Here is a 20,197-nt window from a genome sequence, read left to right as displayed (position 1 = left end):
GAAGTGTGATTCCTAAAAGAAATTAAGTCTGAATCCTAAAAGCAGCAAATATTTCTAGAGTGTTATCTCTTCTGCAGATATCAAATACATTCAATCTTGGTGTCAGAAAAAAAAAACATTAACATTTTTCCAGAACATTAAAAAAAAGTCTTATTTTGACCTTGATCAGATGAACCAGTTTTATATTCCTTCCTTTTAATTCAATCAAATATTATTATAGGATTTCATTTTTCTTCAATTCTTCTTTATCCTGTCTAACATATTTCCTCAAGACTTTAACAAGCTTCTTATGTAGATGCAATAAGAAAACATTTTCCAGGTCATTCTCCTGGCTCATCATTTGTATCTCCCTTTTAATTTTTAAAACATCAAGCAGTTTCTTTAGCTGGATAGCCAAAATAAGTCTGTTTCCCATTAAAAGCTGTTTATTTTTTTATAGTTAATTTCCAAAATGTTAAAATAAATGTCAATATTCCATTTCTTCTGGACTCTTAATTCCATTTTATAAGTTACTTGGATCAAAATCTTATTTAGCTTTTTAATTATTATCTCAAATATTTAACTCATAATTAATTTTCAATTTTGTTCAGGGCTGAGAATAAACTCACCCAATGAAGACTTTTCAAACTTGTATTCCAGGGGTCCCTAATAGCTTTAATACAGTTAATGGGCAAACATAGTGTCCTTTTAAAAGTATTTACAATTGAGCAAAATGGCTAATCCCATTATCTAGAGGCATTCAAATGTATGGAAAACCACCATCCTGCAGTTTTCTAATGGGGAACAGCTGTTCCGAGCACATGAGGGTAATTTCTCCAAAGAGGCTCTAAGAAACAAATCTACTCACAGATTTCTTGATTCTTTGTTGCAGTCATCTGCTTTGCCTTCCCAGAACCATCTTCAGTTTAATATACCTTCCCTGGAAATCCTCAGAAATTATCTTGTAAACAAGTTTTTAGAACCTTTGCTATTGAACCTGTGGGCTCTACAGTTTGTATGTGTGATAGCTGTGATTTCAGTCATTCACTTCACTGATTTTCAGATGCACTTTCTAGAGGTGCAATACCTCTGTCTTCTTTTCCTGATACAACTTTAGGGCAATTTGTGTTCCCACTTCTGCACTGCAATGAAGAATTTCTGCACTGATGGCTGAATTCAGACAATATCACCAATGGATTTCCATTCAGAGAATTCTTTTTAATAATGTCCTTATTCTTTATTTATCCATATCTGGATGGTTACTCCCTTTGAAGCCCACTGCAGCTGAGATACCTGATCCAGGTATAAAGCATCAAATTAAATTAACACATTTAAACTAGCTGTTCTAGAATACAAATAGGTATTATATCATCAGTGATAGACTTTATTAATTTTCTCTGGAATAACCCAAAGCTTATTCTCTTTGTTTACATGAAATAATAATGGGTTATTCATAGCAGGATAAAATAGCTACAACACCAATCTTTTGTGATACCTTTTCTTTTTACTTAGAGACCCTTTTTTATGTTCATTTATTTTTATGTTACATCTTATGTTCTGGAAAAGATCAAAAAGAATTTGACCAACTGCTTTATTGTCACACTTTGATAACCTTGACAATTGTGCCTTGCCTCACCCATATGAGAATCTCCACCTTTAGAACTGCTCCAATCTACTCTCCATTTATTAGGGTCAGGTTTCCAGATAGCCCAATTCTCTCTGCTTTCCAACTTGGAGAGTTTAGTTCTGCAATTTCTCTGGAAAGAAATTGATTGAATTATAAACTTGTCATTAGCTCCTAATTTTTCATTAGGGCTTCCAATGCAATCAAACAAAACATATTTTCTGGACTTTCCTCACAGATAACAGTTCATTCCCTTAAAGTAATACATTTATGACATTTTGACTTTCTCCTCTACTTAAAAGAGATCACCATATTGACATCTCTACTTTATTTTTCTTTTAGGAAAAATGTTTCTCTTTTTTTCCCAGCCTACTGATTAGAGTGTTTTTGAAAAAACTTACATATCTCTGTCTTCCAGCTTCCCTTCCATTTCTAGAATAAGAGAGATCCTCTACTGTATTCTCCCTGAATTAAGATTAAAACCCTTTGGGCCTATGGCTATTCCATTACTTATCTTTTTTTTATCTCAAAAAGTAGCTTTTAGTGGCTATGGCTTCAACTAATCAGGCTGAAGAACCATGTGTCTTATGAAAAGACTATCCATCATTTTTTGGGAGGACAAAATGTTTTTATGATCTAACTTCCTCCTTTTTTATTTTTCACTTGAATTAGGATATAATATTTCTTGCTTTTTTGTCCTAATTCCTCATTTCTATTGAAACATCTCTGCTCTTATTGGCTATCCATCATGTTCTAGCTTTTTATCTGGACCATATGGCATTCTTTTCAGACTTTGTTTTTTTTCCAAGGTCATTCTAAAGGCTAAGGTTTTCTATTCAGCATTTTTCCAGATGGATTGTCTGCTGCAATCTAACCAAACAGCTGTGCCTTTTTCCAATCTGTGATCACTCCAAAAGAATCAACAGCTTTCCTACAGAGTATTCTGCTGCTGAAGCAATGTTGAGCAGTTATATGGATTCACCCCTTTGGTTTCATTCAGCATCAAAGCCTGAATATTTGTTCCCAGAAGGATGTGGCCTTTGGAAGAATGTGGCATCTTTTTTATCAATTTACCCGAATCTCGTCCAACGAGGGTAATATTAAATTCATAAACTTTGAACAAAATGACATCTAAAATTAAAACATCTTATATGAACCTCTATTCCATTATGTGAATGGATAACTGCAGCTAATTTATAAAGCAATGTTATGAACCAAAAACAACATAACATATATGACACAAAGAAAAATGTTAAGAGGAAAACTGAAAGATTTAATTGATGTAGTAGTCTGAAGTTTTTAACATGCATGGTGACTGTGAGATAGATAATTGACATATGAGTTGTTAGTTATGTTTAAGACAATTGTGTTTTTTCACAGGAAAATAGGTGTGAGAAATAGCTACAGGACTTCAGTTGTTTCATGTATGATGGATGGTTTAATATTTTTGTTTAATAACTTGGTAACCAACTTATATGAACCTTTCCAATATTGTCCATTCAGTTAATTTTCACAGTAGAAGTACAGAGAAGAGAAATATAGCATGTTCATATTTATTTATCCTTTCCTCGTTTTTTATTTTTGTATCCTTCTTGCCCATTGCCTCTGGTATTTGTCACATTTCCTTCATTTCTTAATCCTTTTCTTTTTTTTCAAAGGTCATCATTGACTCTTCCATCTGGTTTCTTTTTCCAGAGACTAAATAAATCTCTCACAGAAGAGTTAGCATACAAAGAGTATGATATAGCATGCACATTCTTATAAAGTGTGTTATGTATGAAAAAAAAACTCTCTTAGAAATAGTACTTTATTTCTTAGAATGAAATAATTTAAAAATATTATCTTTCCCCCCACAACCCCCATAGGTCAGTTATATAGAAAGTTCAAGCTTTCTTGTATTGTGCATATGGTTCTGTATAAAGCCTAGACTAAAATGTATTAAAATTAATCTATTATTAAGAGATGTTAGGTATTTTCTTTTTTCAATTTTCAGATATAAAATAGTGCTTCTATTGAATGGGTGGATAGATAAATGGATGGATGGATGGATGGATGGATGGATGGATGGATGGATGGACGGTCAGACAGACTGACTGACTCACTGATTGACTCACTGACTCACTGACTGAAAATTCTAGGTAGGAAAAGCCAAATAGAACAGCCTAGTTTAGTGACATGTAAAAAAAATCTAGCAGACTAGTGGATTAATAGATGAGCACAGGCAAGTAGCTAAAAAAATCTTAGGCTATTTCAGCAAAATGAAGACTGTACATCTAGATCACAGGAGACAATGGTTTCATTGTGTTCCATGGTGGCTCAACCACACCTGAAATATTGTCTCCAGTACTGGTCACTGCACTTTGAAAGGGACATGGAGATGCGGGAACAGAAATAGAGGAGAACCCAAAGATGTTTTTTCAAGAGGCAACTGGATTTTCTTGTTTTCCTTTGAAGATGTTTCGCTTCTCATCCAAGAAGGTTCTTCAGCTCTCAGTTCAGACAGGGGTGGGATTCAAACTTTTTAACAACCGGTTCTGTGGGCATGGCTTAGTTGGTGGGCATGGCTTGGTGGGCATGTGACTGGTGGACATGGCTTGGTAGTCATGTTATTGGCTGGGCGTGACCAACTCAATTTCACTCATATCGAGGCACGCATCTCCTTGCCTGGCCTCTCATGACTGGGGATGCTGCAACAGTCGTAAGTGTGAAAAATGGTCATAAGTCACTTTTTTCAGTGCCATTGTAACTTTGAATGGTCACTCCACACAAGCAAAGTACCAGCAAAGGAGGGGGAAAAAACTCCAAAGAAGTTCCTGAGACAGGAAGCCTAGTCCTGCCAAGAATGTAATAAGGGTTAACGGAGAGGCAGTTTCTGTAAGCAACACCAGAATGTTTCCTTCCTGCCTTCCTTACAGGATTAGGCCAGTGATTTCTTCTAACAACTAGTTCTCCCAACTGCTTAGAATGTTAACAACCGGTTCTAGCTAATAGGTGCGAACTGGTAGAATCCCACCCCTAAGTTCAGCCAACCATAGTCATGGAGTGAATGGGAGGATACTATAAATCTATATAGTAAATCAGATTGCATTGCTAAATTACAAACAAAACCAATTAGAAGGGGTGTAAAAAGAGCTTAACAGTGTTTTTTTCAAAGATTTTTTTAAGTTTCCAAAGAAAATAGATATTTTAAAATAAACTTGTAACTCTGTGGGACTATTAAATTAATTCTGGGGTTATATGTGGAAAGAGAGAGGGAGAAAGGATCTGAGATTTGTCTAAGTCCCTAATTAAAAAAATAGAGTTTTACCAAAGTTTCATCCTTGCTATTGTCCTGCTTCCTGCAGTGCTTCTATAGTTGCAGCTGAATGGTTTCAACTGGGCTTCTGTCAAAAGCTGCAAAACCAGTTGCTGTATTTCCTACCTGGGACTATTTCATGCAATGGTGGGATTCAAATTTTTTTACTACCAGTTCTGTGGGTATGGCATGGTGTAGTGGGCGTGGCTTGGTGGACATGGCAGGGGAAGGATACTGTAAAATCTCCATTCCCTCCCCACTCCTGGGGGAAGGTTACTGCAAAATCTCATCCCCACCCCATTAACCTGCTTTCCAGCTCTGTTCTCCTGTGCAGGCACAACAAAAGAAAACCCAGCGATTAGCTGGGACTTAGGAGACAGAGAATAGATGGGGGCGGTGCCAGTCAGAGGTGGTATTTTCCGGTTCTACGAACTACTCAAAATTTCCGCTACTGGTTCTCCAGAACTGATCTGAACCTGCTGAATACTACCTCTGATTTCATGGCAAGAAAGCAATAAGCAATAGTCCTCTCTCATGAGGCCAGCCTCTTTGGCTTCAGTGACGCTGCCTCAACCACCTAAGCAAGGCTGTAACTTAAAGTTTTAATTTAAATAATCCTAGTATTATATAGTGATAAATTAATAACACAGCTAGCAAAGTTTTTATAAAACTCTAATTTTATTGAATTAAAGTACTATAATTTGGAGAGAGGTGATTTCCATCTGTAAAAATAAATCTTCAAATGGCCAGAGAGCTGACCAAAGGAATGCATTAAACTGCAGTAGCTGTTGTCATAAATCCAGCTCTTTTTATAAAGAGATATACAGAAGTGACATGTTGGGTTCAAATTAAATTTGGTATGATTGGATTAGATCTGTGTTGCTCAGATAGCTAACATAATAAATGCAAATGGAGTATTTTAAAATGTGAAACTTTAATGTTTTTTCAAAGTTCATGGCCAAAATCCAAAACTCGGTTAGAGATATTTAAACACATCATTTCAGTGGGGTCAAATTATTTAATGGTGTGATGGATTTCTGCTACAGAGGCTTCAGTGTTGTTACGTCTCAACTGATAAGCATCATCATGTTTATTAAATAGATTGAACTTGGCCGCATGATCTTATACTGTGATCCAAGCCTTGCTGCTCAGGAGAACTGTTGTGAATTATCTGAACATGTGGTAAGTTGGAAAAATAAAAATAAAAATTTAACAAAATGAATCAAAATTTCATGGCATTATTAGTGAGGCCTATTATTCGAAGTAAGCAAGTTTGGTGTCATGCTAGAAACTGGAAAACCTAATCCTGCTTTAGACCCAAAACCTGCTAGTGACCTTGTTTTAGTTACTTTCTCTCAGTCCTAGGAAGAAGCAACAGCAAACCACTTCTGAAAAATCTTGCTGAAAAAACTGCAGGGACTTCTAGAGATAATTTCTGAAAATCGGGGATGATTGAACAAGATAAGGGGTGAAAAAATCATTTGAAAGTTTTTTTTTTAATTTTGATGATGCAATCTTTATTCATTAAAAAAAATGTTCTACCCAGACCTAATGTTCTGGGAACTTGTGCAGCACAGTGAAATATCTATTTAAAAAATAAATACAATAGACATAAAAACACAAGCTAAAAGAAGTATATTTTAAAACTCTGGAAGAATAATGATGGCACTTCTTCCTAAACTTTGGTAAAAAAAAAAAATCTTGAAATTTATCTACCATCCAAATGGTAGATAATGGAAGGTAACAGAAGAACATCAGTGTCACAGGAAGAAGATCTGCACTGGAGCTCCTGTTGTTTCAGAGGCTTTACTCTATCAGTATATGTTCTAAGCATTTTGCTTGTAGCATAGTGCACTCTATCTATGGATTAAGTAAATATAAACTAATAGCTATTTAAAACAATAACAGCATTTACTGTAATTCCATTACATTATTATTGCCAGATTTTCAATTCAGATTGCTGAACCTATCAACACAGGTTATTTTTAAAAAAATTCACCATGGAAATGTAGTCTCTGAAGATGCAGAAGATGCTATAGATAGTATAATTTGATCTTAATGAACTAGACTTCAGTCCAGATAATATGTTTTCATAATTTCAGCATCCTTTGGAGAAAAACCTGAAAACTACTGCAGCATCACCATCAGTTGGTCACATTGGTAAAATACAAGCTCTTCCAATAATGGAAAAAAATCCTGAAGAAAAATGTTTTTGCTCTCAGAACAAGGTAATTATAGTCTTTCACATATGATCTATTAAATGTATAGTTCAATTTAATCTTTTATTTTATATTGTACTGTTGTTCTTTTTTATATACTATTGAATATTAAAGAAAGTTGCACAGTATTTTGTTCTATTATAGCCTTATATCATCTACAGTAGATGTGTCAGGCCACAATTCTCATAATCTGAAGTCTTCATGATCAATGGCCATGTTTAGAAATTATAATTATTATTTGATATGGTTAGGGAAAAGCTTTTCTATAAATTGATTTATGCATATGAGAGGCAAGAGGAAAACTAGGGATGATATGATAGCAGTCTTGAGGGGTTGTCACAAAGAAGGGAGGCTCAACCTATTCTCCAAAGTACCCGAGGACAAGAAGCAACAGATGAAAATTTATCAAGGAGAGATTCAACTTAGAACTAAGAAGAAATTTCCTGGCAGGTAAAACAATTAATCATGGAATGGCTTGCCTTCAGGAGTTGTGGGTGCTCCAACAACAATTTAAGAAGAAATTGGATAGCCACTTGTCTGAAATGATATAGGGTCTCCTGCTTGAACAGACTAGAAGACCTCCAAGGTCCCTTCCAACTCTCTTATTCTGTTATAGAGGCATATGTTGCTCTGCAAAGAGAATGACTGAATTAAAATAATACAAGGTTATCTGAAGTCTGTATTTTCTGTGAATTTCTTGATTATAAAACCCACAGGATGACAAGGATGACACCAACTAGGAAGTTAACAGCTTACAAATCTACTATAATAAAGGATGATAATAGTCATTTCAAATAGACTGGAAAAATATTTCTCTAAGTTACGTTGCAATGATGGGATATCCAAACAATATGAGTGATTGCTTACAGAAAGATTAATTTATGAACCCATTCTTCAAAACATTAGCAAGGTTATCTGTAACTTGAGCTACTGGCTAAGTATCTTGACCAACATGGAAGAGTATGGGTCATTTAATAGCTCAGCTCAATTGTTGCAACCTCTACATTAAAACAATGAACAAAACAATATGAGGACACTGGACACCAGCATTTTCCATAAACATTTCAAATACATTAGAAGCAGGGACAGTTCTGTACATCAGTATGGCAGTAGTCACTTGTGAATCAATAACAGATGCATTGCACAAAAATTGCATCTCTCCTTAGTAGAAGGGTATCATTTAAGCTCTTGAGCCAGGCAATTTTCATGACTTTCATAAAGCATTATCAATTAAAATAATGATATTTGCATATACTTTTCATAAACATAGAAGACATCAAGCTGCAGTAGATATTTTGCACTAGAATATATTTGATTTTCACTATTTCTGTCTCATTAAAGTATTCTTATGTCAGAACATATATCTGTTAACCTGCCATTTTAATTTTAAAATAAAGTGAAAAAGTTGAATACATAATGTTGGGTTTATTTGTACATATGTATGGTTGTGTGCACCAAGGATGATAGTAATCAGCTCAGTTTATTCTGTTTCTCACAGAAAATTAATAATTTAAAATAGAATGTTTTAAAATTACAGAAGATACTATGATAATGAATATATGATGCTGCTGATGATGATATCCCACATATTTGTAAAAAAGGACAGGTAGTCTTCAACTTATGACCACAATTGAGTCCAAAATTTCCATTGCAAAGCAAGTGTTAAGTGAATTGCACCCCACTTTACAACCTTTGTGCCACAGTTGTTAAATGAATCATTCCAGTTGTTAAGTGAATCATGTGGTTGTTAAATGGAACAGGTTTCCCCCATTGACTTTGCTTGTCACAAGCCAGTGGGAAGATTGCAAACAGTGATCCTCTGACCCTCAGATAGTGCAACTGTTATAAATACATGCCAGTTGCCAAGAGCCCAAATTTTGATCACATGACCATGGGGATGCTGCAACAGTTATAAGTGTAAAAAAATGGTCATATGTCATTTTTTTCAGTGTTGTTGTATCTTTAAACGGCCACTAAATGAATGGGAGTTGAGGACTACTTCTATCTTCTAGGAGGGAAAACAAAAAGTGGGAGAAGATAAGATCTATGAACGTATCCAGAAATGTAAAGTCTCTAAGGCAGCATCACATGATGCATTGCGACTTTTTTCCCTTTCACTAAACTGGGTGTGGCCATCATATGACTCATCCAACCCACAGGCCACGAGTTTGACAGCTCTGGCCTAGAACAAGGCTTGAAAAGCTACTGTTTCCCAGATGTTGCTGAACTACAATCTCTATCAATCCATACAATTGTAGCTACAAATGAAGGATAGTGTAAGTTGTAATTCAGCAGCATTTGCAATGCTACTTATTCCTGACTCCAAGGATAAAGGTACAAGACTGTTTCTCTCTGCATTAGAGAAAATGTTTTTTTCTAATATCACCCAATATTATTCCAATAAGAAACATCAGCTTAGACTTCTTGAACACCTTGAGCAACAAGTGCAAGATCAGAGTAGGATTTGTTGTAGTAGTTGTAGGTGTCACCAAAGCACTTCCTTTTTCTATCAGTAATACTAGCATTAGATGGAGCTCTGGCATACAATTACACTTTATACTTACCCTGTTAGGCAGGGGTGTCAAACTCGTGGCGGCATCACATAACATATCTAGACTTCCCCCTCCTCCATTTGCTAAACTGGGCATGGGGTGACCAGCACATAACGCATCCGGCCCATGGGCAGCAAGTTTGACATCCCTGTTGTAAGGTCATTACTTGTAGGGCATTGTTTACTTTTCCCCCCAGCATAGGATTCTAGAATAAATATCCTAGCTTTATTCTCAACAGGGAGAAACAGGATTGCCAGGCGTAGCCGGTTTGCCAGGCCAGAAGGGAGAAAAGGTAAGACTTTACCAGCAACATTTCTACTGTCTTTTTATTTGGGTAGTGCAGTTGGTTCTTAAGAAACTGGAAATACATTTACATGTCCATATTTGTTAAGAAGAGAACTTTCTTTGGTATAATCTCCCAATGGAGATAAGTTCTATCCAGACAGATTTGCTTGCCACTGACTTTAACATCATTTAAGTAACTCTTTTTAAGCAAAGAGTTTAATTAGGCTTTTTGTTTGTTTGTCTCTGTTTTTAGCAATTCCAGTTTTCAGGGCAAGAATCCTTTATGGATGTTGTTTGGTTTGAAGCTGGGTGTGATTTTTCTTTTTTAATCACATGGTTTTTGGCTTTGGATTTATTTATTTTTTGATGCCTTCTCAACATTCTCATTTAACTTTCAATGCAGTGTTATTTAACTGCCTGGCAAGTGTAATTTTTCAGTTTGTAATAAGCAGATGTCCAGTTTGTAATAAGCAGATTTTTTTAGAATCTTAGGCATAATTTTATTTGTTATTAACAGTTGGGAAATAAATAATAGCAAGTGAAACAACAACAGAAGGTAAAAATTTTCAACAGCTATTTTCCCTGCCAAATCCTTTCTATTCAATCTCTATTCAATCAGACCTCCATATTTTTTTTTCATTTTTTCTATTCCAAAATTCAAAATACTCTCTGCCCACTCAGCTTTCTTTAGAGTCTTCATTTCCCGCCCTTAGTATATGGTGTTCCTATAATTTGTTGCAGACTGCTTCTTTTGGATTCTGGTTATTACAATTATTGAATTAAAGTTATCAATAAATGATGTTAATTGATATCCTTCATTTAATAGTGGTCAGTGGGACTGGGAACTCTGTTGCTAAGCTACACAGTTTTAAAACATGTCACATGACCACTTATGACAGCAGTTCAAGCAGTTCCAGTTGCTGTTGTTATCTCATAAGGTCATTAGGCACATTTGCTAGTTCCTGATGGTTTGACTTTGCTTGTAGGAAACCATCAGTGAACATAACAAATGTCAATCACGTAACTGTGGGATGCTACAACTATAGTTACAAGGATCCATCATAGGTTTCCTGGTTCAATGCTGCTGTAACTTCAGATAGTCGCTGAATAAGGACCACCTGTAATTTTTAATAGATATTTCAGTTGGTTTGTTTCAGAGTTTGTTAATGAAAGGATGAAAAGAAGTGATTACCTAAAGTCAGCCAGCTGATTTTCATGCCAAAGGGTGGAAATGCAGCACATTAACTCTAAACCATACAAGCTCTCTGGAATATATTTATTTTCACTCCCTGAATATATTTTAAATATCGTTGTGATATTTTTCTGAGAATGTTAATACGTGTAGCCCTCAACTTATGACCACAAGTGAGCCCAATTTTTTGTTGTTAAGTTAATTTTGTTCCATTTTGCATATTTTCTTTCCACAGTTGTTAAGTGAATCACTGCAGTTGTTAAGTTAATAACATGGTTGTTAAATGTATCTGGCTTCTCCATTGACTTTGCTTGTCAGAAAGTTGCAAAAACATGACTCTGGGAAACTGCAACCATTATAAATATGAGTCAGTTGTCAAGCATCTGAATTTTGATCATGTGACCATGGGGATGCTGCAACTGTCGTAAATGTGTAAAACAGTCATAAGTGTTGATGTAACTTCAAATGACCATTAAACAAATTGTTGTAATTCAAGGACTACTTGTACTTGGCTCTTACTTTATATCATTCCATTTTGGCTATAAGGCCATCATAATTCAGAGATTGTTATGTCATGTTTGAATTTAATTTTAAATAATTGTCAGGTTCATGTTTCATAAAGGTTTTTAACATTGCTAAGTACTATTTGGCTAAAAACAAAACAATCACTGATTCTAAAACCACAATTTAAAAAATTCAGTGGAATAGAGGTATGTTATTTGCATGTAATGCCAATTGAGCTCAAATACATTAATCTGTGGTAATTACTTATATATCCCCCATCTTGAAAAACTTTTTATTTTAATATATTTGCATAAAGTTTACATGTATTTGCATAAAGTCTAATGCTATAGTTCTCTCTCTCTCTCTCTTTCTCTCTCTCTCTTTCTCTCTGTGCACATGCAAGAGAACTATACATGACTTAAGAAAAAAGGCAATACCTCTCCCCATAGCAAAAGCTACAGTATCATGCTTAGATGTTATTTCAATGCTCCTTCTTGACCAAACCCCAAAAACTTTAACCTTAGACTGTCTACTATTGACCTCACCCCTTTCCTAAGAGGTCTGTAGGGGGCGTGCATAAGCGCACCAACGTGCCTACCGTCCCTGTCCTATTGTTTCTCTTATTCTTTTATTTTTCTTATATGTACCCATTTCATGTATTCACAACTATGTATACATTTATACTTATTATCTTGTAAACAATTGGCAAATCAAATAAATAAATAAAATAAAATAAATAAATAAATGCCTTACTCTCCATTCTTACAGTTCCTAGTTTGAAACTACCAAAGTGTTTGGACAGAACAATCCTCCGGAAAAAAAAGAGTTCCCTTATACACCTCATGTAGGATTGTCAACAGGCAATTTCCAATCCTCATTGTGCTTTCATTAGTGTTTTGCAATTTCTGAAAGCTTTCAAATATTTGGCATTCCCTTCTCTCGTACAAAACAGGTTGCCCTATTTCTGCCTTGGCCTTTTTATTTCTTGGTAATTTTATTTTTATGCTTTTTAATCAGCCAACAACATATCTGTTAAGGATGTCGCAGTACAAATACTATTTCAATTTTTTAAAGTTTGAAATCATATTTAAATAACCAAAAAAAAAATTATAATATCACCTAGAACAACTTTCAAGTACTGTATGGCAAATAAGCAGTGGAGTCGATCCATGCTATAAAAATTCTTTAACTGTAATTCAATTAAAATAAATTATTTTTAAAAATCAACAAATTCTACAAAATGAATAATAATGGTTAGAGTTTAAATTAACATTTTATTTGTTTTTATTTATTTACATATCAAACTTAGTAACCACCCACCTCCCTCACAAAGTTATTTTGTTTCACCTCTATTAATAGAATACTACTTTGATAATCAAAAAATTGGCGGTCATGAATGACAGTCTATCAGTAGAAAAGGTTTTCAAAATCTTTTCATTCTTATTTTTATTTCCTACTGGTATCAATGTCTGCCTTGTTGCTTGTTTGAAATTTGATAAATCAATGCTTAGATTGCCAATACAACGAAAAATATCAGGTCCTTTCCCCTACTATTCCATTAAATGTGAACATATTTTGTGGCTTTCATTTAAAAAAAAATACTGGACTATTGACACAATTATATACAACCTCACTTTCAGCTCATATTTTGTAGGCTTATAGTAAGATACCATAAAAACCCAACATATTTCCTTTGTCAATGTTCCATTAGTAATGCTGTGGCCAATTTAAATCCAATTTTTGTTGCCAAGGTAACCTTCTGGGAAAGTAGAAATTGTGAGAAATATACTCAAAACAATTCTGCCTTGATTGTACTAAATATAAATCAGGATGTGCTTTAATAGGCATTCAAAATACTGTTACAATATCTCAACATCATCAGCATTTTCTATATATCAAATTTCAGCAACACATTCCTTTCTCCTTTTTCAATTATGCCTCTGGGGATCATGCTGCCTAAAGTGACCTTTGACTGATCAAGAGATAAAGCTGTGCCCAGTGATCTATGCAACATATTTAATCCCTAACTTGAGACTGTCTGGAATTCAGCAAGAAAAAGTTGTTTGTGTCTAGAATTACATGGGAGGAAAAACTAAAAATGAGTTTAAGGTCCTATATTTTTTCCCTCTGTTCTACAGAGAACAAAGCTATGGAAATCACAATCACTGTTCTGGAAAAGGAAAGCTATAAAGCAGTGATCCCCAACCTTTTTATGCCGCGGCCCGGTACCGGCATCAGCTGGGCGCCGCGTCCGGCCAGCATCAGCTGGGCACCGCCATTTTTTGATGAAAAGGCTTCCGGTGAGCTTTCTACCCGGAAAAGCTCACCGGAAGCACTTTTTCATCAAAAAAGATGGCGGCACCCAGCAACCAGCTGCCCGGTAGGACTTGTTCCGCTGGACGGTACCGGTCCGCGGCCCGGTGGTTGGGGACCCCTGCTATAAAGGACTTTAAAAAATGTTTAGTTATAATTCTGATAAATGTCAAGGACTAAACTTAGTTTTCATAATCTTTTACAATTCAAGCTGAGTTTATATAATGAATTAAGCAACTCATTATTTAACCATGGTCAAATAAACCAATGCCATACTTTTTTTCCTTTCATCTTCCAGGCATCCTTAAATCCCATGGTTAAAATTCTCTTTCCTGTTTTCTTCTCTTGACATTCTTATCAATTTTATCCAGGCCTATTTGTACTTTTATAAAGTAACTCTAATAAATCTCCCATATTGCTCTTTGGGTACATTATTTGTATATCTTTTTTATTTTTAAATAATTATTCAAGTTCACATTAAAGTCTATTTTGTGGGTCTTCGAAGGAGTTTATTCATCTTTGGTGACAACTTTTTCCAATAAAAAAAGTTCCAGTTATTTCAAAACCCCAGAGATCAAAGATTTCCTTTAAAGTAGCCATCAAGTGCTTTAGTAATCAACCTTCAAAATCTTATTTTTATCTTATTGAAATGTAAACGAAGTAAGTTTTTTCCATAAAAGAGGATCTTTCTAAATAGTTTCAAAAAGTTTATTTAAATCGGTTTCACATACGCTTAACATTTAAACTGTTTGGAAACAACTCTAAAATCACTCTTTTGCTATATTTTGCAAAAAGTTACAAAAATAGATCTTATAAAATTGGGAAAAGGTAGTTTTCATTCTTTTAAATGGATTGAAGAGAAACTCATCCAGTAGCTATAGTTCTGAAAAATTTTCAATCTTAAAGAGGCAGTACAACAAAATAAAAACCAAATTGTTTACCTTTTTTTTTTACCCTGAAAGCTAAAAGGTTTTATATTTTTCTTAATGATTTTTTAAGCTTTTTGTCATTTTTGTCATATTTTTTGAATGTTTTCCACCCTGTAATATTTCTTCTAGATATTAGAGGTCAGAATTGCATATTACAGCTGTATGGCGTAGTCCACAATAGTTGTGTTGATTTGTTGGTTGAGCTTTTATCTTGATTATCAATTATATATTTTTTCACTGTCATGGGCTTTTATATGGTGCCCAACATTATGAATTTGAGATGGACAGTCATATACATTGAAATAAATAAATAACATTACAAGTGTAGTAGACAGATTTGTTAAAAGACTGTTTATTAATGACCTTGAATGTACCATTTGCCTTTTACATAATGTTTGCATTAAGTCTTTTCATTAAGTCACCTACCACTATCTCAAGATTCCTGTTACCCATTGCCCATTCATATACATGAAATGATGTGTATGTGTGTATCCCATAACCCAATGCTCTTGCATACATTTCACTCAATTAACATGCTCTTATTATTTTAATATTCCCTTTTAACTTCAGTTCATTTTAAATAATTTGATAGCTTCATTTATTATGAGACTGAAAAGTGCCAATAATCTTGTTTTCAAGAAAATAAAAAATAGCACATATTTTATTGCATAACTCAAGTTTTATCATTTCTAAATCCTTTATACTTTCTAATTTAAAATCTGAATGGGCTGCAGGCTACGACTGGCATACTATACAACACTTTATTCAGAGCTATACATACTTTACCATTTTTAAAGTTTAGGAAACTACTATACTTTGTGTTGTGATTTATGAAAGCTACAATAATAATAACTGATGAAAAAGGATGAGGTGGAAGTAATGAAATAATAATGAAAATAACCAACCATGTGCTACAAAACTACCTTTTGACAATATTAGTATCCTACCATAGATCAGGTACTGGTGAGCTGAATGCCTGGTTGAACTTGAACTTTTAAGTATCACAGTTGCAAGATAGAATGAATTAGTGGTACTTCATTTTTGGTTTAGGGTTTTTCCTTTATTTAGTGGCCATTTACCAACCAAAGTTTATTCATTTATTATAGTTATAAAGCAACTGAATGCATATTAAGTATCATTTTATAATCATCCCTATTTTTTAAAATGTAAGTAGTAGACAGAGTTGTGTATAAATTCAGAAAATGCCAGGATATACCAATACTGATATCAAACAGGCTTGTAGCCTGGATAAAATATCTGGAAACAATACAGGAAGTAGAACATGATGTAAGACTGCTTACTTAGGGTAGCCAAAAAAGCTGACACAAGTCATTTCTGCCCATGTTACTCTTTTTCTTAAATACTGTAGTGCTTGCTAATAGCATATAGTCATTTAAATGTTGTCCTGCTGATGAGACTGAGCGAACTAAACATGCTTACATTTAAACCACTCAATGGAAAGCACTAAACATCATTACTTTGATTCACTGGATTTGAATTTCTGGAGCAAGTGCAGCACGTGTGACTTGATTTGCTCAACCCCCTGCTCACATGCCAATAAGTAAGGGCTGCCAGCTGGATTTTACAGGTGCAGGTCTTTGAATTTCTGTGAATGAAAAGTGTGATTTAAGAAGGCAGGTATAAAAGCTACAGGGTATTTTCTATAGAAGCAATTTACTATATATAAAAGACATAGTGACTTGCAGAAATGCCTTTTAAAAAATAATATGAACTTTGTCCCTTGGCTAATTGCTTTCTACCAATTATAACCTCATATTTTTTAGGAATAATAAGGGTTGGAAATATTTCTCAAAAAAAATATTGCTTATCTCAGATTCTGTTGCAGATTCTGTCTTTATTTTCATGATGCACTCTGGATTTTGCTCATTTAATTTGTTACTACTAGTGCTGTTAAAAAAAGTATTATAGCTAATGTTTTAAATATCCCTTTATTCATGCAGATGCTAAAAGAATAACTTTTCTTACTGAAGCCCATGGCAGAATAAAAAATATTAATGTTAGGATTAGATTTGGCCTAAATGTATTTATGGAATGATGTATTAAGGAAAAACTTTTCTGAAGTTCCTGTGGAAATGTTTATTCAGGATGGATAGATGAATGTAAACCTAAATTAAAATTTAGCATGATTTAAAAACAGACCATCCATATTAGCCCATGTCCTTCCTTTTTCCTCTATTTCAGTATTAAGGGGGGAAATGTTTGTTTTCATTTATGATTAACAGCATTTGCTCCATTTGTTGAATCTGGACAAACTGCAATTAATCATATTGTTAATGGAAACAAATTAGTTAATGTATTTGTTTAAAATGTTGAGCCATGTCCAGCACAAACAACAGGTAAGGTACTTATCTGAGAATTTACTACACAGCAAATCAAGGGCAGACTTGGATGATCAAACAATCATTTGAATTACAGTACCAAGATAAACTGGCCCAGTGGTGGGATTCAAAAATTTTTACTACCGGTTCTGTGGGCGTGGCTTGGTGGGCGTGACATGGTTTGGTGGGTATGGCAGAGGAAGGATACTATAAAATCTCCATTCCCCCCCCACTCCTGGGAGAAGGATCGTGGAAAATGTTATTCCCTCCCACTAACCTGCTTTCTAGCTCTGTTCTCCTGCGCAGGGCAACATAAAAGACCCAGCCGATCAGCTGGGACTCAGGAAGCAGAGAATAGATGGGGCGGGGGCAGTCAGAGGTGGTATTTGCCGGTTCTCAGAACAAGTCAAAATTTCCGCTACCGTTTCTCCATAACTGGTTAGAACCTGCTGAATACCACCTCTGAACTGGCCCACATTTCCTATTCCATTTTTGCCACAATTTTTTTAATTTTTTTAAATAAAAGTTGCAGTTTGATCTAACTGGAATTTGAACCAACACAGATGGAATATATTTAAGGATTACTTTTGTGTCCATTTTGATGTGCACATTTGAACTTTTTCAGAGATAAAAAATTGTAAAAAGTTCATTGTAAAAAAATTGATAAGCATTAGGTGTTATGCTTTAACCTAACCAGAGTTTGACACAAGAGTTCTATTTGTACCATCCTGTAGGTTAAAAAATATCAACTTTAATATTTTATATAAATAGTGTATATCTCAAAGTTTATGAAGATGAATTATAGTAATTAAATATACACCCACTTTTCAAGCTACTCTTTTTTTGGGGGGGGGGGGGACAAGAAGAACAGAAAAGCAATAAGAAATAGTGAGTCAAAGAAATTAAATGAATAAGAATAAGAAAAAGAAAAGAAAACATACTTAAAAGTAATTTATACCATTACCTTCACCTATCTCTTCCTTTTGATCCATTCTTTCTTTCTTTGCAATTCATTATTTTTTTTTCTATATAGGCAAATTACCACAATATGATTCTTTCATTCTCATCACTCACATTTATCTTCCATATACATTTATTCAGCACCAATTTTCTTACCTCTACTTCTTTATGTTTTCCTACACATATTTAACTACTATTTTCCCACTGTATTAAACTTTCTCTACATTTTTTTCCTGATATGCTCAGTTCTTTTCCACCTGTATTATGCTTAAATCACAATATACTTGAAAACACATGCTTTTTTCCAAGCACATGTTTACCAAATAATCACTATTTTCATTCATCCTTGGATTTCCAAATGGCCAATTGCAGGATTCATTTATGAATTATGACTGGTGAAGAACTACAGGTTAGAATTTTTTTAAAAAGGTAAATCATAGAAAAATATGACTATGGTAGAGAAAGATGAGATGAGCACCAAAAACGACTAGCACATATGTGCGAAGGGAACCTTTACCTTTGAGAAAGAAGAGTATAATGTAGCACCAAAAAGTCTTTGACTTTGAGGCTCTACTGGTCCAAAAGATCTCAGCTGAACTCATCTCCTGATGAATTCTATCTTTGATGGAAAATTGAAGGACCACTCAGGACAGAAGACTCCTGAAAAAATCTGATGACTTGCCCTTCTTAATATTTCACCTTCATTTCTTGGTTGCTAGCTGACAACCAAGAGAAAAACGCATCCTTATTGGATTAGCAGTTCTCCAGATTTCTTAGTCAAGAGGCAGTTCCAGCTTCTTTATTGAAACTCACTGGACATTGTAAGGAATAAGGTTAATCAGGAGGTCAACCTCTGCATGAAACATAACAATTGACACCTATCTAAACAGTGCATTGAATTCTTGGTTTTTCCACTGAGCAGAATCTAAGTTTTATGATTTTGCAAAACATTCCACAAAATATGACTTTAGAAAATATCATTTAGTAGAAAAAGCATATTTACATTCTCAGAATTTTTCAAGTCACTATATAAAATTACAGATTATTCATTATGTTCTTGTCCTTGTAGTATTATTGTGCTATTCAATAACAATCCATGATCAAGCAAAAGAACCACATTTGGAGGGTTAAATAGTTTATTAAATATTTTACAACTTGAGCAATGGGACTTACCTAAATACATTTACTTTGTATAGGGTGAAGAAGGAGCTGAAGGAGAAAATGGCATTCCTGGTTTGCCTGGAACAAAGGTAGGATTCCTGTCTTAAAGGAGTTCTTGGATCATTTTCAGAACCAGCAGAACCAAAAGCAATGAACATAAGTGACAGCTATTTAGATTTTATTTAAATGTAAGGAATATTTGTACAGTTTTTGGAACAATTAATCTGTAAACAACCAGACTTTGCAATTCTGAATTTTTTTTAAAAATAGGCTGGGCAGGGGACACAGGGCAGATGTTAATGTGGCTTTTGTGTTTAATATTTGAATAGTATCAATTATACAATATTTCTATTATTGGAAAACAATTTTGTGGGGCTGGAAAATCCCATTCATAGTCACCTTGCATCTGGGTTTTTGTCATGCATTGTCCTTCAAGACCACTCAGGAACTACCTCAGAACATGGCTTCACAAGCAATCAGGGTCCATTTTGATATTTTGGTCTGAGACTCTTGTGCTCTGTGTTGCACTGATTACCAGTAGATGTCTGGCTGCAATTCAAGATGGTGATTGTCAGCTATTATGCCTATAGGGCTCAGAGCCTGGTTGTTTATGGAATGATCTGGCCATCCAATCAAATCTGACAGAATGGGTATTTTTCACTTCCCATTAATTAATCAGTGCTGCCTTGAAGAATGCAGAGGTATAACTCTTCTGTTATTGCTCCTGCCTTCTAGAATACTATCCTCCCAAAAGTTTGTTGGGCTCCAACCTTGCCATCCTTTAGAAAAGTTCTTAAAAACTGGCTTTTCAAATAAACCAGAAGCCAAGTGATTTGTGATCCTGA

General features: G+C 34.5%; 1 protein-coding gene across 1 annotated transcript in view; it reads left to right on the top strand.

Moving 5' to 3' along the window:
- The window catches only part of LOC113427714 (uncharacterized), a 92,730-nt gene that overhangs the window by 21,217 nt on the left and 51,316 nt on the right, over positions 1–20,197 (top strand). The window contains exons 4-7 of the mRNA XM_087951576.1: positions 6,000–6,080; positions 7,001–7,126; positions 9,908–9,961; positions 19,388–19,441. Coding sequence (XP_087807702.1) covers positions 6,000–6,080; positions 7,001–7,126; positions 9,908–9,961; positions 19,388–19,441 — 315 coding nt within the window. The remainder of the gene's footprint in view (positions 1–5,999; positions 6,081–7,000; positions 7,127–9,907; positions 9,962–19,387; positions 19,442–20,197) is intronic.

This window comes from Notechis scutatus, chromosome 1 (genome assembly GCF_049901735.1).
Source record: "Notechis scutatus isolate UNSWTSFEM ecotype Mainland chromosome 1, rNotScu1.2, whole genome shotgun sequence".
NCBI classification, from domain to species: Eukaryota; Metazoa; Chordata; class Lepidosauria; order Squamata; family Elapidae; genus Notechis; species Notechis scutatus.
This window is presented reverse-complemented; position numbering and strand designations above follow the sequence as displayed.